We start from the raw sequence: 22,180 nt of genomic DNA on the forward strand, positions 1-22,180 counted from the left end.
TGTTTTTGTCCCTAATATCAATATTTACCAACAAAAATGCATATCAGTTTGGTTGCTACTTTAGTAGTAGTCATTTGATCCATGCTTAATATAAAAATACAGATTAGGGCAGATGTTTCAATAAGTAAACACCAAAATACGAGGAAGTAGCAAGTAAAGAAGAAGCTGCTAGCTATGTTAGAATATGTTTGCTTAACTTAGCTACATAACTTAGCCGAACAAAGCTTTGATGCCTTATATTAACAGAGACTCACTTATAACTATGTGGTGGTTGCGTACAACTACTTCACCTGCAAACAGCAAGAAATATTTATTCTTTCTGATGTGAGTCATGACTGTTGCACATTTAGTTTCTACTGTTGTTTATAGGCTGAAAACTGAGATCAGCCTGGAGCTGCTTAACATGACCATATACAATACAATAAAAACATACACAACAGGATTTGGGGATGCAATAAACAGGCCAGGAGTTTTTGATTTGCATTTTCAACTATATCTAAAAATAACGAAACAAACATTTATTTTATTCTGGATTAAAGGAACTTTATCTGTCATATTTTAGATTGAATAAACAGCACACTAGTGCATCTTTAAAGTTATTGACTACCTCATGTTTCCTGTGTCCTAGTTTAGTAAAATATAAAGTTCCCTTTTGAACACCTTGTGTGGGGCGGCTGTGGCTGAGGGGTAGAGTGGTCGTCCTCCAACCTGAAGGTCGGCGGTTCGATCCCCAGTCTGACCCATCTGCATGCCGAAGTGTCCTTGGGCAAGATGCTGAACCCCGAATGGCCCCCCATAGAATAACAAAGTGCTGCGAATAGATGCACTGTATGAATGTGTGTGTGAATGGGTGAATGTAAAACTGTACTGTAAAGCACTTTGAGTGGTCATCTAGACTAGAAAAGCACTATATAAATACAAAGCCATTTACCATTACAATTACACCAGAATTGTAACTTGACAGTTTGAGCTCTGGCTGTGATCCTCTTTTTCCTGTACTTTAAGACCTATACCGGCAGAATAGCGCCAGCAGCTTAACACACTATCGTCTAAGCCAGGGGTGGGCAATTCATTTTCTTAAGGGGCCACATAAGAAACATGGACAGTTGTGGAGGGCCGGACCAATAAGCTGAACTCAATTCTACTCATATTAATTTGATAAGCTTCTACAGGTAAGAGTAAATGTTTCTGGTTAGGCAATGAAAAAGTGAGGCAGGCAAAGTAATAACGCCAACAATATATCACACTTTAATCAACATTTACAAGAACAGTTGTGAACAAAATATGATTTTTATTTTGCAGTATTCCAAAGATCAGCTTTAAATTAACTCATATAGTCTAATCACCCCATTTGCTGTTTTTTTTTTTTTTTTCTTGTTAAGTGAGAGAAATCTAGTCTGTTTTGGGCATGAATAAGTGCACTGAAGTCAGGTTGAATATCTGAGGTGGATATGCGAAGGACAGCTGACAGGTGATCATCAGTGAGAGAGGATCTGTATCTGGATTTGTTTAACTTCATCACAGAAAATGTTTGTTCACATACGTTGACCTCACGCGGGCCGGTCAGGAGACGCCCGGGGGCCGTACAATGCCCAGGTCTGGTCTAAGCACATCAAGGAATACTGGCACGTGACGTGAATGAGTGAATGAGTGTGACTCCTGCTCCAGCAGTAAGGTCACTTATAGTAAGCATGTGAGGTGGAGATAAAACACTGCTGCTCATGAGATACAGTAACAGAGGGGCCATGCCAGGCATTTCAAAACTGACATCTGACTGAACCAGCTGTCATTGTACACACCAGCTCTGCTCTCTGGTTGGTCTCTGCATTCTTTCCCATACTGTCATCACCAGTATTGGACAGAAAACAACATATTACATGGATTTAGTTTGTGATGTGCTTTGCATAATAAACTAATCTTGTGTCCCTGTGACTTTTATTGGTGTGTCAGAGAAATGTATAAGGTAAAGTTATTGCAGCAATTCTTCCTATCCGGAAGGCTTGAATCACAAGTTGTGAAGGACTTTGCTCACTACAAACTGCTGTGTCTTGTGAGAGATTCTCTTAAACTCACAAGTCTGCCAGACAGACCGATATGCACAGGTGACTTCTTCTGCTTCTCTTCAGGTATGTTTGAATATTATTCTTAATTTTGCAAACAGAACAGCATCAACCTATTTAAGATGATAATATTGTAACTGTGTTCTGCTTTGTAACTTGTGGTTTTTTCTTCACCTGCAGAATTGTATGGAATATATGTTAGAATATGAGTTTCTCTCTTTAAAGTTAGATATTTTCTATTCAGAGGACAGGGTATATATATATTTTTTTTTAAATATTATCATATATTTATCATACAATAGAGCAGAGTCAGACCGAGGTGTCGTTTAGCATTTGCTGTCTGAGTTTGGATCCTCATAAACATTAACAGAGTCTTATGACTGTCAGTGTGACAATCTATTGCATAATGATATTGAGTTAAAACTCAGCTGAGTGCTGCAATTCTCAGAAAGATAAATGAATAAAGATATTTTCCCATGCTCTGAATATAACAAAATGCTGTTAAAACTTGTTTACGATAGAGGGACTGATCTCTCATTGATCTGTCTATTAGGGACCAGCTATGGAGACTTTTGGGCTGAGGAGGACCCAGTCCCTGAGGTGTCTGTCTGGGGTTCAGGAGACGTCATGGGTCATGCCAGCTTCAAGCCACTGGAGCAGGAAGTCTGTGTCGCAGCTGGTGCAACAGTGAGTTTGAAAGAGTACTTTTTCAGTGTTACTTACCTTTATAAGCTGAGTTGACAGAGTGTGCTTCAGGTTGTCCTGCCTCATGCTGCCCCCAGGTTCTTTGCATTGTCCTCTTCTGGAATGAGGAATGAAAGTTAAGAATTAGTGCTTTTGTTTATAAGGGCACATAAAACAGTTTAATTCGTTTTTACCTATTACAAATTCCCAGCTGATCATTGAGTTCAAACCACAAGGAGCATTATAAATAAATTTGCCAATAAATTTGTTTAAACAGATACCAAAGCTGTAGTGACCTACGGAATCTTGAAAAAGCGGATCATAAACTTCAGGTAACGCATATCTTTATTTATTTTTTCATCATTAGTAATAATATGACAACCACCAAACTCAGCTGCTGCATTCCAGGTGACAGAAATCAGTGTGGACAGTCAGCGGGGGAGGACAGAGAGCAGGGAGAACGTGGTCCTCTGGGGGGGGCCACGTTCTCTCCCAGGAAGAAGCTCCAATCTGTCCAGGAGTCGCTCCATGGAATGCCTCCCTCAGAAGGAGTCCTCAGGCACCAAAGCTCTGTGTGCCCTGTTTGAGTCCAAGGCCTCGCTGCAGCAGAACTTCCACAGCAGCACCAGGCTGGACATCAAGGCTGCTGCTGGCACTAAAACAAGGGAAGGCTGCCCCCTGCGGGACCAGAGAGGCCATAACAGCCCGGTAAAGGATGCCACTATTCAGTTGTGGAAGTTATGGCCATTGTTTCATGCTTGAGAGAACGTAATGTGGGCTTTATATGCAGTGTTTAACTGAACTGATGGTCCTCAGTGGTTCTTGGTGCCTTAGTGTTAAAGCAACTCAATTATCCACAGAAAGAAAAAACACTTACAGATAATGTGATCACATAAAATTAATCAACCAGTGTCCTGATGAAGATCCCTGGCAAAAACTTTCCAATTCCAGCACCAGGCAGCTCAGGGCCCCAACACAGTTTTTTCTCTCCACAGTTGCCACGTTTGCCCGTGGTAGGAACTGTTGGGTTTCTCTATAATAAGGTCTTAACTTTCCTTGTTCAAAGGACCTTGAAATAATGCATACTGTTATTTGTTGCTCTAAAAAATTAAATTGAAGTTAGTCATGCAACACTAATACCTTCAGCTCCTGGAAAAAGAAAAATGTTTTCTGAAATGTGAAACCAATCTAGCACCACATGTTTTTAAAGGAATAGTTCTATTTTTAGGAGTTGGATGATTCATTCAATTCTTATATCAACTCTTAATAAATAGAGCCAGCAGGGGGTTAGCCTAGCTTAGCATAAAGGGCAGTGGCAGGGAAACACAGTTTATTGGGCTGTGCCCACTTAAAACTTAAGAAAAACTAAAATATATGTGATTAATATACACTGTTGATCCACAGGGAACTACCCAAGCGGAAAGGGGAAAGGTCGTGAATGGACCTCAGGAGTCTAACAGCAAAATGTGGAGATACTCACACGGTGAGCAGCGGTGCCGTATTTCATGTTAACAGTTCCTGAGATGTGATAGGGCAGGTGGGATCAGTGCCAGGGCTCCGTCACAGACATGAGGTCACTGTTGTATTTTGTGGCCATATTTCATAATCACTATTGAAAACTTGTGAAATCAAGCAGTTCCAGTCATTTAGTGTTTGTATTCCTGGCTTTTTTTTGTATCTGGTAGACTATTATGGAGTTACGCAGATAGGCTGAGATATGACAGATTCATCAACATATGTCAAAAAACTGTGTTCGAGCACCCCTACAAATTACCTATATCACATGAATCTGTTTTAAGTTCCCAAAGAGCAAATGGTATTTGAAGTGTCACTTTGTAGATCGTGACAGAGTGTGTGTTCTTCTGCCCTGAGATGCATCATCAATAAGCTAAATAAAGACAAAGATGTCGGAGTGTAAATACATAGCTATGTGTTTGCCGCACACATGCTTAAGATAGGAGTGAGGCTCTCGCTGACGGCTCTGACCGTGACGCAGGCCTTGGCCCCCTGAGCCGTGCCACTCTGAGTCCTGGAACTGATATCATTGCAGACGTTTGTTTTGACCCTTTGAGACACAGGCAGGAATGTGAGTTTAGTGGATTACTAACTGAATTACTGATACTCATTACTGATTGATTTAGTACTTTACCAAATACAGATTCAAATATGAAAGTGTTAAAAAACAGTCCCTAAACCAGACTTATTCCACTGATCGTTCCAAATTAGGACCTTTAGTGGGTTCCTGTTCACATTTTATTTTTTGTCCTCGGAGCACCCACTGACACACATATTGTCAGTTCACCCAGTGCCCGTAATAGTGGGTGACACTGTATCTGTGGGAATGGGAGGTGGAGGGGTTGCCCCAGTCTCTCAGTGACTAACAGTGGTGATTGACTCAGCCGCCAGCCCACCCTCCCAAAAATAGCCAAAGTCTTCCACTGAGGCAGTGGGCTCTGATAAAAATCAGCTGTCACTGAAGCCACAGGACTAGAAAGAGTTCAGTCACAGAGAAGTGAAGGGCAGAGAGGAGACAGGCTGTATCGCACATCGCAGAGGCCTTGAGAGTCACTTATCCACAGCACAGTGGAGATACACAGGGACGGGAGTGAGAGCGACGCTGGATTGTATTTTAGTGAGTATTACCTTTATGGAAATAGAGAAAGGCTACTATATTACCTTGTTTTGTTTGACAGTCATGTGGTTCATCCAATATGGTTTGGTTCTGTAGTGAAGCAGAGTGTCCACGACTCTCTCTTTACTTTTATTATACTAAAATGAAATAAAATTACAAAAATTAATTACAATTGAAGTTTCCAACTAATGATTACATTGATTATTGATAAGTCGTTTGGTCTATAAAATGTCAGAGAATATTGTAAAAATTAATAGGTGAACAATCTGTCCGTGATAACGATACATGACAAAGAGAAGGAGCATATCCCGACAGTTACGACACTGGAATGATTGACTCTGAAATTCTGAATGATAAAAGTAGTTGCCTTTGATATCTGTGTTGATTGACGAATGGATGTATCATCTAATTTTTTTCTTCTCTAAAGGGGTCTAGTTTAGCTGGCTTAGTTGTTTTTTCCCTTGTTTCTATTATCAGAAAAGTCTGATTGTAAATCACTGACCAATAAGCAGCACTTAGGTTATTAAAAAATGGAAAAATAAAAAAGGGCTGGATTGTCTGCTGGTGGGTGCTGTTTGGGGGGTCTAAGACCCTCCGGCATGAGCCACCTTTGGGCGTGCAGGTTTTCATTACAGTCTGTGAATGTGGCAACAATCTGCAACAGCTGATGGCGGCGAAGGTGGTGGCGATAGAACAAATACCAACTGCATTTCCCCATCATTTGTACAGCTGCCAGCTCAGCCCAAAACGCCCCCACATTACTGTGCTGCTAATAGCTCCTCCTCATTCATGAGAATTAACCCAGCTCAAAGAGACGTTAAAAAAGAAACAGGAAATGTCTTTGATTCACTTCTCATGAATCAGTGTCAGCTGTTGATACTGATGATATGATGAATGGATGACAAGTGATGAAGTTGACCCCTCAGTTTAGTGGGCGAGGACGTCCATGCGGGGCCTCATTCTGTCTGCTCGCCCATCTATACAAAATGCTTTAAGTCCGCACTCGTGAGAGGCGCCGGCTTGCTGGTCCATCCTTTTGTCCCATGAGGGCTTAGTGTGTGAAAAGGAGAGGTGTGCTCAAATCTGGACATTAGTTACAGCTGGTTGGCCTGTGCAACAAACTGGGCTGTTGTGCTCTCGCCATATTGTTCACTTTGCTGATGTTAAAATAGCTTCTGCATTTGTCATAGCTGCTACCTTCTTGACCAATGAGATTTCAAATGGTTTTAGCAGCTTCTGGGACATTTGCTTTTAGTTGCTGACAGTGTTATAATAGCAACAATCAGCAGCAGGTTCAAGCTGAGATAGTTTCCATGTCTTTCATGGGGTCAGGCAGTCACATTCCTTTGGTCAGGGGTTGACGGTTTGGAGGCAGGGAGCTCACATAAACAATGTGCAAACAATCTGTTTCACCCCAGCTGAGCTAGCAGTTGCTGTTTTTTTTCCCACTGTCTTCTTGGGCATCATGGTCGGCCCATGGCATGCGGCCTGATGTGGTCCCAGGCAGCAGGCAGGCTGTGGGGGTCTATTTGTCTTGTCAGCCTCCAGGATCAAAGCCTACATTGTTTTTTCTTTATCACAATAAATCAAAAGCGCTTTGAGTGGTCATCAAGACTAGAAAAGTTATATATAAAGCCACTGTGAGAATGCCATGCTGTTGGCCTTGCGGCAGAGGAAATTGTTTCCACAAGTTAACAGTGATAAGAAAGCTTCAAATGTCGCTATAAATACACCCACTATGAGCATCACTATAAATACACCCACACACAGGCACACAGGCACACATGCGCACGCACACACACACACACACACACACACACAGTGTTGTCAATAAACTTGTTGCCGGCACCAGGCACTCTACTTTGATTATTTTGGGATACAGCATGTGTCCTGCTTTTTCAAGCGTAATGAATCTATACATAAGCCAAAGGGATACAAAACATGTTTTATTACAGTTATTGTAGGAAGCAATATCATTAACTATGACAATATAATATTCATTAATAGCTAAATAACAAAAGTCCGATATATACTTCTGTATTGCATTGCTTACGTATTTTGTAAGCACAGTGAGGAGGTATAACATATAAAATGTTTTGCTGTTTATCAAGTGTTTGTCATTCTCTGCTCATAAAAAGAGTTTAAATCTACAACCTTCACTCTTGTACTAATGTGACAATTATCGTGATGATTATCAATAACAAATGATCTGAAAAATGTTGCACTTTTTGGGCTATATTGTCCAGCCCTAAGTAACTGAGTAACTAAGTAAATTACTTTTGTTGAATTTACTTAGTCTTTTCTATTACAGGTGATAAAACCCGTCTGCCGCCGACTACAGGGATCTCCCCGACAAGACCAGCCAGAGACAGGATATCTGCTTCCTCCTCCGTGAGAGAGAGATCCGCTCTTTATCTGTCAAGAGCAGCCATCGACGCCACAGGAGGCTCAACGCAGCCAGTGAGTTCCTAACATTCCTCTCATTCCTTTCCACACACCGAGGTCAAGGGCGTCAGCAATGAATGGCCACTATGCTCGTCACAATATGGGAGCCACTCAACATTTTACACTTAATCTACTGCATACTTTAAATTTATATAGCACATGTGCAGAACTTTGCTGATATAAACTTATATAGAAAATGATTAGAACCTTTATATTATTTAATGAAGATAACTACTTATTAACTGTATGTTTCTTTTGTTCAACAGGAATATATCAGTGCTCCAGCAACAAGGTCGAAGAGCATTAAGGTACTGTCTCATTTTCATCCCTTAAAAAAGTGTGGTTGCTGTTAAATAATGTGTGCTGTGGTAGTTCAATATTATACTTTGCTTGCATGATCAAAGACACTTAACATTTGACCTTGTGATTATGAAAATGACAAAAATATAAATTTTGACCAAATTAAACAGAACAATTTAGCATCAAAATATTCTTTACCACATTGAAATTAACTTGGACTTATTTCATATTAACAGTGTCCTCAGTGATTAATCAAAGCACACGGGACAGATTATTTTTTTAAACCTTAAAATTAAAGTTTCAATCGGCATAATTGAAGATTAGAATGACCGGCTGACAAATAATTTCCTTTTTTTTTCAAATATAATGCACAGTCTGTAAGGAAGAGTACTAGGATGGTGATGTATGCAACATTGTTATGGAACAGTGGTCGACTACAAATTGAAATTAAAGGATTATTAAGCACTGATGTGATAAGTTACTTTATCATATCTCATATTTCCCTCAGGATGTGTTACAGAACAAATCAGAGGAGAGTATCTAATAAAAGTACAAAATTATGTTTATGTTTTTCTGGATCTACTGGGTCTGTTAGGAAACAGTTAGCTGATTTATTAATAATGTGATAATATCTCCGTGTCGTGTTTGCTGCCTCCAAGTGGCCAACAATAAACAAATGACTAAATGTGTCACTACTTTACCTTCAGAATTCTTTTTTCATTTGGATTTATAATCCTGGAAAACAGAACCAAAATTAACCTGCCAAACAATTACAAATTTAACTACACAAGATTTGTATATCCATCTGTTTCTATGGATAAAAAAAAAGAAGATAAAATAAAGTTATCAAAGTATCTTAACACACTTACGCTATAGTGCATGTGTCCGGGTAATGTGTGCCTACTAACAGCTATGAAGTGTTTCGTTAATCCTGGTGTGTCATGATGGCATGTTGGTGACAGGATGGTTTGCAGTGACAAACAGCAAGTCAGCACAAAGAAAGGTAAAGTATTGCTTTACTTGTCAAATGCATGCCATTCTATTATTTGCATGTAACATCACTAATACTGTTTATGATAACTAAATCCTAACAATATCACTCCCATCTGTTTTCCACTTTAAGATGGCTGACGCAGCCAGGAAAGTCAAAGTTTCACAATCTTCTCGTGATGAAGATGACCTCCCTATCCCTCCACCTCCTCCTGTACCACCTAGACCCCTGGACTATGAAGGGCCTCCTACATGTGATAGCCTCCCTATCCCACCTAAAGAAACCTTCTCCACGTTCTACCAACAACGGCAGAAGAGTGAACTGAAGAGACTCTTTAAACACATCCACCCTGACCTTAGGGCAAGTCTTGATGATGTAGTGGATGATGAGATAATGGAGGCAGTGCAGTCAGAAAACCCTGATGCAGCAGATGCAGCTTATCAGTGTGAAGTGCAGTCCATGAGATGGATTTTTGAGAACTGGAATCTGGCCAACATTGGGGACCCTCATTCAACCAAGAAGATGTTGGATGATGAGGAGTTAAAAGGCGGAGATGTCAGAGGCACATCTTCTATGTTTGAGCAGATTGACAGCACCCAACAAAAGTCTGCAAAAAGACAGACCTCTGTCAGAGGTGATGTGAGAACATCAACATGGCTGTTTGAGACCCAGCCCTTAGATTCTCTAAATAAATCCATAAGAGAAGAAGGTGAGCTGGTCGAGGCAGTGCTGAGAGAACCCATCCAGTCAGGAGACGTAACAGGGACTCGGCTGCTTTTTGAGTCAAAATCACTGTGTGACTTAGGACGCTGCAACTCCATAGAAGATTATAGCTTCCTGAAACTGAAATCTGAACTCCAGGAGCAGAAAGGAGACGTCCAGACGACTGTGAAACTGTTCCAGACAGAACCTTGCTGTGCCATCAGAGACAACAGTGGCAATATGCATGAAATCAAATCCATCTGCAGGGAAGAGATCAACAGCAATAACATCAGCACTGCCCGTTGGCTTTTTGAAACCCAGCCTTTGGACCTGATTAATAAGGAAACTGATGGCGTGAAAATCATTCGAGGGATATCACTTGAAGAGGGGCACAGAGGTGGAGTTGACCAAAAGAGGTGGATGTTTGAAACTCAGCCATTTGGCACAATACAAGAGGTTGTAGGCGTGGACAAGTTTGAAGGAACAGTGGAAGAATGCAGTGGAGAGGCGGATGTTGTCAACAAGAGGACGTATTTTGAGACACAGCCTTTGGCGTCACTGAGAGGAGATTCAGATGAAAAATCTTTGGAAAAGGAAGAAATAATTGGAGGGGACATCAAAACTTCTTTGTGGTTGTTTGAAACTCAACCCATGGAGACTCTTAGTGATACCTATGAAGTCGGGCGTCTGAAGAAAATTACCCTTTCAGCTGATGAACAAGGAGAAGTAAAAGGTAGAAAGAGAATGTTTGAGAGCTGCAGTACTGAGAAGAGCACCTCATTCAAAAAACAAGAGATTGAAAAGGGTGACGTCAAGGGATTCAAACATCTTTTTGAAACAATTCCTTTGAGCAAAATTGCTCATTCTGATGAAGAGATTATTGAGGAGGAAAATGCCACCCCAGCAGGAAACATGAAAGGTAACGGAGCAATGTTTGAGGCACCTCATTTATACGCAATAAAGGACAGCTCTGGAAACCTCCACAAGGTTACAACAGTCAGCCGAGAAGAATTAATCAAAGGCAAGGTTAAAAACTACAAGTGGATGTTTGAGACCAAGCCAATAGACGAGCTTGCAGAAGGAAAAGGAAATGTCGAGGTTATCAAAGGCATCACCAGACAAGAGGATACGAAGGGAGATGTCAAGATGGCAAAGTGGCTTTTTGAAACGCAGACAATAGACGGGATCCATTCTAAGTTCAACCAGACAGAGCAAAATGTCTCTGTTGAAGAGGAGCCTCATACGGGTGATGTCAAGAATTGTAAATGGTTATTTGAAACACAGTCAATGGGCAATTTGTTTAACAAATCAGATAATGTCAAAGATAAAGAAGCCACCGACAACACCAATGTTAAGTCCATTACTTGGCTATTTGAATCACAACCTCTTGACAGCATTAAAGATGGGGAGGAGTACAATTTGAATCTCTGCAGCACTGTGCAAGACGCTGTCAAATCAGAGGTTGGTGTGAAAACAGTCAAATGTCTTTTTGAAACAGAAACCTTGGACAGAATTAGACAGGATACAAATTCAGACAAAGACATGAGATGTGTCAGCCTCGTCGACTTCCAGTCAGGAGATGTATCACGAGTCAAAGAACTTTTTGAATCCCAGTCACTTGATGAAATAGGATTAGAAATGGAGACAACGTGTGATGAACTGAGCCAACGTGAACCAATTGAAAGCGGTTCGGCACATAAGTTAACTTGGATGTTTGAGAACTGTCCCATGAACCTCATTAATAATGAAACCGTTGATGCAAACCTTCAGGGAGTGAGTGATGCTGTGAGTGGGGACGTCCAGAACAAAAAGTTTATATTTGAAACCTCCTCACTGGACAAAATCCACAGCGAGCCCCTTGAGCAGAAATTGGTCCCTGCAGAGGAGCCTTTGAGTAATGTGGATGTGAAATCAAGCACCATGATGTTTGAGTCCCTGCCGCTTTATGCCATCAGAGACAAAGAGGGACTGTTCCACGAGGTCACAACTGTGAAAAAAGAAGAGGTGATGAGTGCTGACGTAAGAGGAGCGAGGTGGATGTTTGAAACAAAACCACTTGATGCTATCAAGGCAGAGAATGAAGTATTTGTGATCCGAGCTGTCACCCAAGAAGATGTCAAGAAAGGCGATGTCAAATCGGCCAGATGGAAGTTTGAGACGCAACCTTTGGACTCTCTCACCAGCCACGAGGAGTCTTCTGTCAGGGTAACTGAAAACTTTGGAAGCAGTAACGTGCGGCTTAATAAAGAGTTGTTTGAATCTGAACAGTCATCCAACAAGTTTGTGCGAATGGTTAGTGTCACTGATGTCCAACACGGTGATGTCAGGACCTCCACCTGGCTCTTTGAGAACCAATCGATTGACAGCCTGAAAGGTGAACATCAGGAGCAAGGTACAGTAAAAACAGTCCACAGAGAAGACAGCCAGAAAGGAGACGTGAAGCGCTGCACTTGGCTGTTTGAATCCCAAGCGCTAGACAAAATCAAGGAGCCAGAGGATACCTCAGAGCAAGGTGTCGAGGAGGAGATACCAAAAGCTGATGTGGAGTGCACAACCTGGCTCTTTGAGACCACTCCATTGGACAAAATCACTGCCAACAGTGTTTCTGACGCCCTATCATATCTCTACCAAATGTCCTTTGTTCACTCAAGTGGCATCATAATAGAAGCAAATGAGAGTAGAAATGTTAACATGGCTAAATATCTGGTTGAAAGCAATGAAGGTGTGCAAATCCAGAAGGAAGAGGTTATCAAGGGGAACATCAGGAACATCATGTTCCAACTGCTAATTAAACCGACTCTCAAGCCCCAAATTACTCTTCTTAGAGAGGTGGAGAAGGGTAAAGTGAACACCACTGTAGTAGAACTTCCGGTCTACCAGTCAGCCACAACAATCAACCTTGAGAGGGATCAACGGATACACAAAATTGTCCAGATGATTGAGGAAGTGCTTGTTCAAGATAAGTCTTTGAAAAAGGGAATCCTAATGCAAGAGACTGCAGGAGGAGAAGCAGAGATGACCGTTTATTCACTCATCTGCAATTATGAAACCAAAGCCAAGACTCACGCCACAGAGAGAGGAGATGTGAAGTCTACGATTGGAAATCTGTTGTCTACTGCCAATAGTCAGAGGACCGCAGTGTCGTGCAGAGTCGATGAAACTGAAAAGGGAAATGTGAACTTGTACAAAAGCTGCATTGAGAAAGGAGATCTGCACTACCTGAAAAGTCTTCATACTGAGTTGTCTGGAGATGAAGTTGATTGTAGCCTTCTTGCTAAAGAACAGATAGAAATAGTTCAGGGGGATGTGAAAGAAGCAAAGAGGAGTCTCTGCCAGCCGAAAGATCAAGTGGAGCGAACCATTTCCGATGTTTTGCCAGGAGACGTAGAGAATACCAAAAAGGTGTTTTCATCAGAGTCTACTGTCAGTGTTGACAACTGTGTTCCAAAGGAAGAAATTATTCCTGGAGATATCTCATCAGCAAAGCAACAACTTGCAGTAAAGCAACTTCTCATGGTAGAAAAAGAGGAAGTAGTGGCTGGGGACGTTAAGGCAACAATGCAGTCATTAGAACGTGCAAAGCAACTGAGCATGAGTGTGGAACGGGAGATCATCAAACCCGGAACTATCTATGACATGGATTTGTCAGCCGAAGGTCCTGAAGTAGAAGAAAGCACATCACAAAAAGAGATCATTATATCCGGAGATGTGAAAAAGGCTAAAAGGTCCCTTGAAATGGCGAAGCAGCAAAGCATGCATGTGGAGCGTGAAGTCATTGTTCCTGGAAATATTTACAACCTGAATGTTTCCGTACAAGAAGAGACCTCATCAGTAGTGCAGCAATCTACGAGTTCATCCTCCTCCAGATGTCAGCAAATCAGGACTTATCCAAAGGTCAGTGATGCAGTGAAAGATCAAGAAAGCTATATTCCCTTTGAGGCATGTCAACAAAGAGCAGTTATAGTCAGTAATTGTGCATCAGACTCACTGACACCTGTTGTAAGTTATGAATGCAATGGCCAAACAACAGAAGAAGAGCGAGAAGAAGTAATCAGAGGAGATGTGAGGGCAGCCATTAGGTCGCTGCAGACTGCAGTGACAGAGCAGAAGCTTCTAGATAAAGAAGATATTGTAAGAGGAAATGTTCAATTGGCTCTGCAGTCTCTTGAGAAGTCTAGTGTAAATGTATCCAAGGGAGACTATAAGGCTGCAATGATATACAGGAACTCAGGTAGGGCTTGTTCAGGGAGGAGCAAGACTGTTCAAGAGCAGTGTGTTGTGGTGTCTATGCCTCCATCTGACACAAAACTGTCTCCTTCAATTTCAGTAACCTGTGAAGGAGAACCATCCATTTCAACACAGAACCCAACACCCAACCCTGTTGCAAATGGAATCTCAAAATCACCCAGATCTGAGAGTGTAACTCCACCACCCCTCCTTCAAAAGATTAGTGAGAAACCACCGGAGCAGAAGCCATCCTTACCACCAAAGCCTCTATGGATGAAATCAGTAACCGTGGAGGAACCAAATATTCCACTTCCCTCCGCTCACAAATTTGCAATGATTCCTCCAAACCACAGCAACCAGTTTCCTATGCCCTTTACAGATAAACTGCAAGAAAACAAAATCAACATGGAAACCTTAAAGGAAACACACCACCAAAAATCTGTGACGGTGAAAGGTTCAAATCAAGCAAATGAACGTCAATCAATGGACTCAAAGTCTAAGGAATTCAAGAAGAAAAAAATAACAACACCACATACCGAGGATAAATCTGACTGCCAAGTAAAACACAGCACTGTGGAAATGGAGAGAAATGTAATACAGAAAATTAATGCAGCTGAGGAGATTCAGATGTGTATGAAGAATTATGCAGAAGAAGGTAAACATGAAATGAACGTGAGCTTGCACACTGCACTGCAGAACTTTGAACAAAAGGAACGGGAGGCTCTGGACAGTCGAGTCCCTCAGTTATCCAAAAGGGTAAAAGTAACAAATGATAGTGACAGTAACTATAGCAACAAAATCCCAACTCACCAACACAAATCAAATCCCGAACATCCCAAGAAACAACACAGCAAGACTGAGGCGCCAATGTCGGAGACCAAGAGTCTGGTTGACGCATGTCATTCACAGCATACTGACCTCAATGAAATGCATCACAATCTTGAGGATAAAGTGGTTCTTAGACAAAAGAAAGTGAAAGAGACAGAAGGTGAGCGGCGACAGAGGCTTTCTGTCCACAAGGACGAGATCATGAAAGGAAATGTGACAGCAGCCATGGAAATCTTTGAAAATTTGAGAAAACGAGAGGAACTCAAAGAAATCCTGTCTAAGGTTGAAGAGATAGAGGAAGACACCAGCACTGTTGACAATAGATCCTTGAAGACATTATACACCAATGTCCCTGATTGGATGGATACACCGAGCACAAATGCAAAGCAAAGAAAAACACAGCAAAAGAAAGTTGAAGTGGAAACGCAGGAAGATGATTTGGAAAGCATCTCCTCAGTCGAGACTGCGTTTGAAGACCTGGAAAGGGCAAGTAAAGAAATAATAAATCTGAAGCAAGAGACTTTAGCTAAACTTATTGAGATTGAAGAGACAATAAAAAAAGCTTTGTACTCTGTCTCCAATCTGAAGTCTGAGGCTGACATCGCAGGATTGTCAGGACTATTCGACGAATCTCTCAGCTCGGAGCGAAACATTCAACCTACCAACAACATCAGAAAAATAAGTATTGTGTCAAGCAAGGCCAAGGCAGGTCTTACCAAAGAGATCACTGATGTGAATCGGCAAACGGTTTCGGATTCAAGTCCTTCCCAGCAACAAGTGCCCAGGCACAATAAGCCACTCATCAGACAGTCCTCTTCCCAGTCCTCCCCGTCATTCATCTCCATTCACTCAGCTGCCAGAAAGCCTGCCGAACAACCAAAGCTGCCCGTTTCAACATTTAAACCAAAAACAGATGGTGGTTCTCAGGAATCTGCTGCTGAATGCTCAAAAACATGTCCCAGTCAACGCAAAGTCAGTGTGCTTGAGGTGAAAACTGTTCCAGAGCAGCCTGCAGGAGTAGTCGGCACAAAAACAGTCAGTGAAACATACGAAGAGACGGATGGATTTGGCAACGTATTTGTTTCCTCGACAACTTCCACATTTGTCACCAAACAAGCTGATGCTAAATCATCTGCTCTGTTTGAAGTAGTTGGGAGTCCAACCAGATACGAAGTCATGACATCCCCTTTAATGCAAAGATCTGGTCGCCCTTTTGAAGACAAAGTATTGAGCAACACCAAGGAGGAGGGGACAGTGTTCGTCACATTCAGCCAACCGAAGGAAAAGCTCTAAATTAGCCACTTATCAGACAATGTATTTCCCAGTCCTTTTTTTTTAGGAATGCATTTGTGTGGTCATCACGTTATGACAATACAAATTTTTTGTTAGTCATAATGTTGATCCAAAATAACACAAAATGTTTACTTTTTATTGAAGAAAAACATGTCCAATAGATTTTATACTGTAACCATTTGATAAAGTGATAAGTTTTTTTTATTAAAGCTTAGAATAAAGTTAATATTGTATGTTCTGTTGTGTAAACTGAGAAATAAAAACAAAAACAAAAATATAGTGAACTGGTGGCGCTTTATTATTTTATTTTTTATTTTTTGTACAGTGGAATGTAGGCACCAGACCACCACTTGCCAGGCAACAAGCATAGACCGATGTTATTTATTTACAAAATTGTGAACCTGTCCTTCAAGTTGTCTGAAGAAACATTCTCAAAATCTGGACAGAAATATCTTCAGTCAGATGACAAACCTGTCATTGTGTGTTTCTATGATCACTCTTTTGCATTATGAATTGGCATCCAGTCTTGAATCTAACTGAACATATCAGTGTCATCCCTATAAATGTCATTTTCGCACGTTCAGTACACTCATGGTCAGTTCAAAATCTTCTCTTTTGATTAACGTAAATTTATATTATTATATTTATATATTTAAATGTATAATATTGTCAATAGCTTGTACAAGTATCTAATCTTGGAACACAAATCATAACGAATCATTCCAATGTGACAACTGGAGAAATTACAACATGGCAGAAAGCTCTTGTAATGACAAACATGAATTTGTTTTCAATATCATAGTTCCAGTCACCTGCCAAGGAAATGTGCTCTGCCTGTTTGACACCCGTCTATCCGATGGAAAAAATGGTGGCCAATAAACTTATCCTGCACAACATGTGTTTTTGCTGTAAACACTGTCAGAAGAAACTCAGGTGAGGTTTATTTACAGTATGATGAAATTACTCAAATCCACTATACTCATCCTAATCAGCACACTAGTTTTAAACACAAGTAAAGTTTATATATTATATTGGCAATTATAAGGTATATGAGGTACATTGTAATTGATGATTTTGTAAATTAAAACACTTACAAATCTGATCTACTGTGGTTAACAAATCATATGTAAAAATCAACACCATCTCATTTACAATTTAGTTTGATATCACAATTGCTTTGTTCTATTTCAGCATCCACAACTATTCATCTCTTTATGGCGAGTTCTACTGCATTACTCACTTTCAACAGCTTTTTAAAAGAAAGGGAAATTATGATGAGGGATTTGGTCACAAACAACATAAAGACCGCTGGATTCAGAAAAATAAAGGAATAGATGAGCCCAACAACTCGTCCACTCCCAAAACTACAAAACCCAACTCAAACACTCCTGATGGCTCCAGGGATTTCTCTGCCGGTGCGTTTGTTCCAAAGTCATCTGTGAGAGAGCCAGGGTTTAACAGTGATGCTGATGTTAAGGGCAAACTAAAAATGAGCTGGCCACCTGAGAAGAAGAATACAGAGATGAAAACTTTACAGAAAACATGTACACCAACTTTGAGGAATAAGATACGTGACATCAGTACAGCAGCTACTTGTGGTATGAGTTTTAAGGAGAATGCTAATAGTGAGAAGAACCAATCAAAGATCAACCACCGAGGAGAAATGAAAGACAACAGGGTCGAGCAACAATCAAAGAAGGCAGGAGTTAAGGCCGCTGAATTACCTTTAGAGAAACCAAACCCCTGTAGGGAGCCAACCAGAACTGGACGCATCCAGCAGAACAGCATCTTTCCAACAGCGCCAAGCTTTTCTTCACCCTCCATAGTAAAGGGCTTTACTGGATCAAATTGTAAACCACAGCAGACAAACCCGGCACCCACCTCAAACAAAAAACATAATCCAACAGTTAAGAGGCTGGACAAGAGCAGGAAGTTTGTACGATTTTCTTCTCATGTTGAGGTGGCTCACCAGGAGGAGGTCTCAGATCAGCGTGAGCAAAATCAAGAAAATATATCCCAGGATGATAAAGATGACAAAAACAACTTTGATCGTTTGACATATGACTTGAATCAAAAATGTGAGGCGAGCCTTGAAATCCCTGATGATATATCTCACGAAGAAACAAGCAGAACATCAGTCCAGGAGCCTCATGTTAAAGTGGAGAGCATTCAAGTGAGTTCCCAAGATGATATGACAATACCGAATGGAGTTGTTGAGAACGAATTGCATGAAAGTCATATAAAAGATTTTAAATCAATTCAAGATGATATGACACATCAAAAGTCATCGGATCAACTGGATGTTACTCCAATGGGCTCAGTTAATCCATTGGAATCACAGGAAGCAAATACTGTGTGCAGTTCTGCAAGAGAGAAAGACAAAGACGAGGCAATTAAAAATCCATATGAAAAGATTGACTCAGCCAATGACCAAGAAAATTATGATATTCAGAAGAAGCCTGTTGCCAGGACAGATTCTCTGAAGGGTTCTGTGAAACCTGTTGATAAGACAAAGGGAAAACTGGGTTCCTGGTCCAAAGGAAAGAGTCCTATGTCTAAGCTCTTTACGTCCGGTGGGAGTGACAGATCAAACAAAGTTGAACAGAAAGATGCCAAGAGACCAGACACCAAACCGAGCGCTGGAGTTTTTGGTAGACTGTTTCAGTCATCCTCAGAGAAGCCTGAGGACATCCCAAAATCAGCTGCAGCAGATGAAAGACAAGACAATACACATGATGGCAACAAAAAGACAGAGGAGGTAAAGGAAGTCATCATAGAAGAAATGCAGAAGAAAAATTATTCGCAAGTTCCACCTTTGACACAAGAGGATCTGAAGTCAAATGCTGCTAAGCCCAACACACTAGATAGTGACAATGATGATGATAGAAACAAATCTCCAGAACCATCCAACCAGCACACAACATCAACTGGGGAAACAGGTGATCATCATACAGGCGCAAATAATCAAGAGTCTGATTTACAGAGAAGTGAGACTAAAGGTCTGCAGGTCACTGAACCTGGAATGACTGAGTCTGGAGATCATCCTGCCGGAGTCCAGTCAGTCAACCAATCATGTGAGGAGTCACTCAGTCAGAAAACAGCAGAGAAAAGTGGTGAGGAAGTATTGAGTGACATGTTTAATAATGATATTTTTGGAGACAGTGTCACTCCTGCCCCTGTCCCCCCAGTGGAAACAAACACTGACGGCTGCGTTCAAAGTCCAAATGACTTGTTTGATACACCAGACGATGAAGCAAGTAAACTTGAGTGTGGAGCATTTTCTGATAACATCCAGGAACCTCCTCGAGATTCCTCCCAACTTTTTGGCTCATCTGAATATCCGGGGTGTTTAGGGAATGCTCCTGGTGATGTGTTCTCATCTTCTGTGAGCGACACAGATTTGTCAACAGGTGCTTCTTCTGAAAGTCTGACCCTGCTTGACTCTCAGCCATTATCAACTAAGAATGAAGAGATTCTCACCTCGGCAGATCAGCCGACTGTCCCCAGTACAGCACCTCTAAACCAAGATGAGTCTCAAACTTCAGATTCTTTTTTCACAAACAACCAGACAATGGAGCAGGGAGCTGATCTGGACATATTCAGCCTTAATGATGTTATGTTCAGTCAGCCGCCTGCTGTTAATGTGTCTAATGCTTCCATAACCCAAACATCCACTTTCTCCGATGATATCTTTGGATTGAGCGACACCTCAAACCATACAGATGTGTTTGCAGCTCTCCAGAGCAGTTCAGCCACCTCTGATTCATTGCATGATGTATTTGGTTCAGATGTGTTTTCCACTGGCGCTCCTTCAGCTCAGGTAGATCTATTTGGTGATGACATCTTTGTATCAGGACCAGGGCTGCTGTCAGTTTCTGGGGCAAGTGATGAAGCCTCATTTATGGACAGTCTGTTGGTGTCAGAAAGCAACAATTCTGAGAAAGCAGCAGGAAACATGGTCACAAACAGCAGCTGGATGGATGATCTGCTTGGGTGATAACAGGACTTTCTTGGTATCATAAAAAAAAGTACTGTAAATGTCCAGAGATTGAAAGAAATCTTGTTAACATTGTTTCAAAAAGCACATCTTGAGTACAAGAAAATGATCCACCACTTAGCAGTTACAATAACAGCTAATATTGTTTTCATGGCCCGTTTCGATTGGCCACCAGGTAGAACCTGGCTTTTACGGAGCCCCTGAAGATCTGTAAGTTGACATATTTTTTCTTGTGAGCACATGATATTTATCTTTTGCGAACAAGATAGGATATAAACGCAACTCAGTGTTGTTGTCAAAGCATCGGCCAGTCATGTCTTTACTAAACAGATATTATCTCTCTGTGCACAAGATAAAAAAGTATCAACTTTATGGAATCCAGGAGCTCCGTAGGCTTTCGTCTACATTTGAAATGGATATAGTCAGCATTCAATCCTGTGTCAGCTCCAATCGGCTGTGATAGAAATATGACACCCTGGTGATTACGCTAATTTGGGAGGACAGCGAGGTGAGAGGGCCTACATTTTTGGCATGTTTGTGATATTAACATGACACACCAGAAAAAAAAAGGAACCCTTCTCTACTGGAAATGGGAAATGATTAGAGGGTTCACAAGGGTTTAAAAAACCTTCCTATACCTAATTACTTGTTAAATAGAGGCATCAGTGTCCTTTTACTCAAACTGTTTGTAACTTTAACATGATCTGGTAAATATGTCTCAGTGTTACTGCTGCGTGTAAAAATGATTCTGCACATATTATTTCAAGGTGACAAATGATGTGAGTCAAGAGTAATAACTAAGTGTAATCCGATAATTTGTCAAATATACTACTTCTAATACCACTATTACAATCAGCAACCTTGATACCCAAGTATAATGCAATGAAAATCCACTCAAAAATGTAATTAACAACTAACTGTTATTCAGAAAATTACCACGTTAGAAATGACTTTGAGCTTGAAGACACATGACTGAACATAATGCTTGATTTTATGATTAAAACAGATGTTAGTATCTAATATTACTCTTAAATTCCTATCAGCCTTTTTATCATTTTACAGACCACCACGATTAGCACCAGCACATTTAATAAAGTCTTGGGACATCCATATGTACATGTGTTACTGATTGTTAACCTGGCTAAGAGGCAGCATGAATAAATACAACAAAAGAGGACCAAGAATGGATCCCTGAGGGACACATTGCAGCTGAGCCTTCTATTAAGCAGAGTTATTGAGATGTCCAGATTTATTTCTGTTGGAGAGTTATGAATGCAGTGAGCTAAGAGCAGTGCCCTTAATACAAAGATCAACTGCATCAAAGAGATCTCACATTCACACACAAGAGGTCAAAAGAAAGAACACACACATACAGTAAATTGAATGTATATTATTATTGTTTACAGCTTTAGATATGCTGTGGCACTGCGCCTAATGCCTGATCTGTATACACTGGGAAAATTATTTGCTTTGAATGAATATAATGATAAAAAAATCTATGATAAAATGAGACCTTTGAAGTCACTCTCCTCCTTACGTGTTTTGTTTATTGTTGTATGTTTGTTCTTCGCAAAATGGTTTGTGTGCACAACGATTCTCTCAATTTCATCTTGTAAAAGTGGAACATTTCAGTTCTCACCTACTATTTAAGTATGCAAGCATCATTTGTGACATCACAACTATGTTGGAAGTCAAACCCTGGTCCATTGGCAACTTAGAAGAGTGTAGGGGTAATATCATACATTTTTAACTTAATTAAATAATTATATTTTTTATACTTAAATAACGAGTAGAGAAACATAACTACATTAGGCTGGTGCACTGTATATAACATATTAGTATGTTGCCTATCATCATCATATTAAAAATACAGAAGCAAGTACAAAAGTTGCAATGATAATAATAATAGCAATAATAATTAGGGATGCACCGATATGGAAATTCTTGGCCGATACCGATACCGATATTTAAAATAACAATCTGGCCGATAGCCGATACCGATATTTGTTTATTTTTTTTTT

The 22,180-nt window shown here is 40.7% G+C and overlaps 1 protein-coding gene across 1 annotated transcript; it reads left to right on the forward strand.

Annotated features, from left to right (window-relative positions):
- Nucleotides 1–1,802: 1,802 nt before the first annotated feature.
- Nucleotides 1,803–16,344, forward strand: xirp1 (xin actin binding repeat containing 1). Its single transcript, XM_053438619.1, has 8 exons — nucleotides 1,803–2,126; nucleotides 2,614–2,747; nucleotides 3,022–3,076; nucleotides 3,153–3,469; nucleotides 4,145–4,227; nucleotides 7,688–7,836; nucleotides 8,088–8,129; nucleotides 9,245–16,344. The coding sequence occupies exons 2-8, from the start codon at nucleotides 2,623–2,625 to the stop codon at nucleotides 16,160–16,162; spliced, it is 7,689 nt and encodes a 2,562-aa protein (XP_053294594.1). The 5' UTR covers nucleotides 1,803–2,126; nucleotides 2,614–2,622; the 3' UTR covers nucleotides 16,163–16,344.
- Nucleotides 16,345–22,180: the final 5,836 nt, after the last annotated feature.

Source organism: Pleuronectes platessa, chromosome 13 (genome assembly GCF_947347685.1).
Source record: "Pleuronectes platessa chromosome 13, fPlePla1.1, whole genome shotgun sequence".
Taxonomy (NCBI): Eukaryota; Metazoa; Chordata; class Actinopteri; order Pleuronectiformes; family Pleuronectidae; genus Pleuronectes; species Pleuronectes platessa.